The 2,500-nt window shown below is 38.9% G+C and overlaps 1 protein-coding gene across 1 annotated transcript in view; it reads left to right on the forward strand.

Moving 5' to 3' along the window:
• znf687a (zinc finger protein 687a) overlaps positions 1-2,500 on the forward strand; it is a 16,906-nt gene that overhangs the window by 5,537 nt on the left and 8,869 nt on the right. Inside the window, exons 4-6 of the mRNA XM_066683179.1 lie at positions 1,028-1,112; positions 1,636-1,820; positions 2,100-2,291. Coding sequence (XP_066539276.1) covers positions 1,028-1,112; positions 1,636-1,820; positions 2,100-2,291 — 462 coding nt within the window. The remainder of the gene's footprint in view (positions 1-1,027; positions 1,113-1,635; positions 1,821-2,099; positions 2,292-2,500) is intronic.

The raw sequence follows: 2,500 nt of genomic DNA on the forward strand, positions 1-2,500 counted from the left end.
CCTAATAACAGACTCTTGTTTGTCTGTTGTCTCAAATAGATTTTGAGGTTACAAACGAAAAGTAAACATGAACATGGCGCCTAGTAGAGGGTAAAAAGTAACATTACATGTGTTTCTTTAAGAACACCCTCTTAATTTCACAAATGATTCTCAGGGTTGACTGGAAAAATTTTTTAGTCAGAGTTGTGTATAAGTATAGTTTTTGAATTTAAAAATTTTTTTGGTGTCTGTAATACAGCACCACTTTAAAGCATAATATGTCCTCCACACAGTGGGTTTAGCTTTAGCGGTGTTACAGCTGAGGTCCCTGCAATAAACCGTAAGTTATCTTCTTATGTAAAAAAAAAAAAGAAAAAATATACAGGAGGTCCTCGGGTTACGTCAGTCCTGAGTTACGATGTTTTGTGGTTACGACACATCTCTCATTTACTGTATAAAGCCTTGTTTCGACTTAAGTGGTTTTGTGTCATAAACGTCGTAACGTGAACTTCGTGTTTGGTGTGCGCGGCGGCTCGGGACCGAGGAGGATAGGTGTTACGATAGGATAAATGCTTACAGTATGTTATTTACGTACAGTATGTACGTATGTTCCGACTTACACCGAAAATCGGTTTACGACGTGACATAGGAACGGATCAACGTCGTAAGTCGAGGACCCCCTGTATATATATTTTCTTTTATAATAGGTTCTAAAAAATGAGTTATATCATGCTAATCCTTGGCTTTATTTATGATATGGTCTTAATTAATCGTATACACCAATGAGCCAAAACATTGTGGCCGTCTGTGTGATGAGCAGTTGGTGGAGTGTGTACGATTGGACAATTTTCTGCTCTAAATATCATGTTAACGTCACACAAATACTGTATTTGCCAGTGATCTAAATGTGTCTGATTATGCTCTGCCCTCTGCTGCTTTTTGAAACTCAGCTAAAACAGAGGCGACTGTGATCAGGATTTTATGTAACAGTACCACACTCAGTGCTTGCTGTTACATTGTAATTTTGCTGATATTTTGATGTGTCCAGGTGTCCAGAGTGTAAAAGTCCATTCGGTTCACCAGAGGAATTATATGGACACTTTCAGGAAGTCGATCCCAGTGGCTCAGACTCAGTAAGTGTGATTGTGTTATTTTGTGATTAGTGTCCTGTCCTCACAAACCTGCAGCTACCAAAAGAACAAACTTGGTTATATCACATCTTTGAGTTTAGGCACAGACAGTCTTTTATCAGTCAAAGGAAACAGTTAAGTGCAATTTTGTTTGTTGTTTATTTTGAAGCTTCCTTTATATATATATATATATATAATTTTCTTTTGTAACATTTGCTTAGTGTTGTTTGCATGCGCTTTATATTTTTGGTAGGTTTATTCTTTCAAAATGGTGAGTTACAGAATTAAGTTGTTCACAAAATAAAATGTTTACAAATTTTTTTGGAACTTAAATTTCTGCTAAAATAAAACGTTAACGTATACTTTGTTGTAATAGTATGTTTTTGAAATTAATTAAATATTATTCCATGTTCTGTCATATCGCCAGGAATATCATTATCGCAAAAAATATCATGATATTATTTTTGGATCATATCGCCTTCCCCTATGTGAGTGTGTGATTTTTATATTTCTGTGTGTGCTACAGACCTGTATGCAGTGTTCTCCCGCAATGCCTCTGTGGAACACATGTGTTGCAGCGGCTCATCGCAGAATACACCAGAAACTTCCTCCTGTCATCTGTCCTGAGTGTGGCCTTGGATTCCATCAACAGAACATCAAAGCACACGTTCAACAAACCTGCCTACACTACACACGCCAGCTCGGATACAGGTACACAGACAGACACACACGTTCATACTTATACACACGTTTACACATATTTGCTTACACTACTCACAGTAGAATGTATAGCGGTGGGTAAACACTCATGCGTACAGTCGCTTAAATGAATTCAACAAACCTGTCTGCACTCCAGCTCATCTCTAAAGGAATGGAGGGTGCTTTCTCACTCCATTTAACCGATGTCTGGACAGTGTATTGGAGCTATATCTACTACATTAATATGGAAGTCTAATGCCGTTATTCTCTTATTTTTCTCTCTCTTTTCAGATGTGCTTGTTGTCAGCTAGTGTTTGGTGGTGTGAATAGTCTGAATGCAGTGAAGACACACATGCAGACGGCTCACTGCGAGGTCTTCCATAAATGTCCCGCTTGCCCCATGGCCTTCAAATCTACACCCAGCGCCGATAGCCACTGTACAGCTCAGCATCCTTCCCTCTCAGAGTCTGCCAGACAATCAAAGTGGGTACAAATACTTGGGTGCATTTACATTTACGGCCTGTAGCATGTGACATGCGTCTGAACCATGTTACAGTTGTAGGTGAATGTAGTGTTAGGAAGAAACGTTCGTGTTGGTATATTGTAGAATGATTGCCATTGCCTGAGCTGAGAATCGAACCACCTCACTATTCCAGTCACCTGTTGTCTCTGTTGTAGTTTGATGTTTTCAG

Source organism: Hoplias malabaricus, chromosome 10 (assembly GCF_029633855.1).
Source record: "Hoplias malabaricus isolate fHopMal1 chromosome 10, fHopMal1.hap1, whole genome shotgun sequence".
NCBI lineage: Eukaryota > Metazoa > Chordata > Actinopteri > Characiformes > Erythrinidae > Hoplias > Hoplias malabaricus.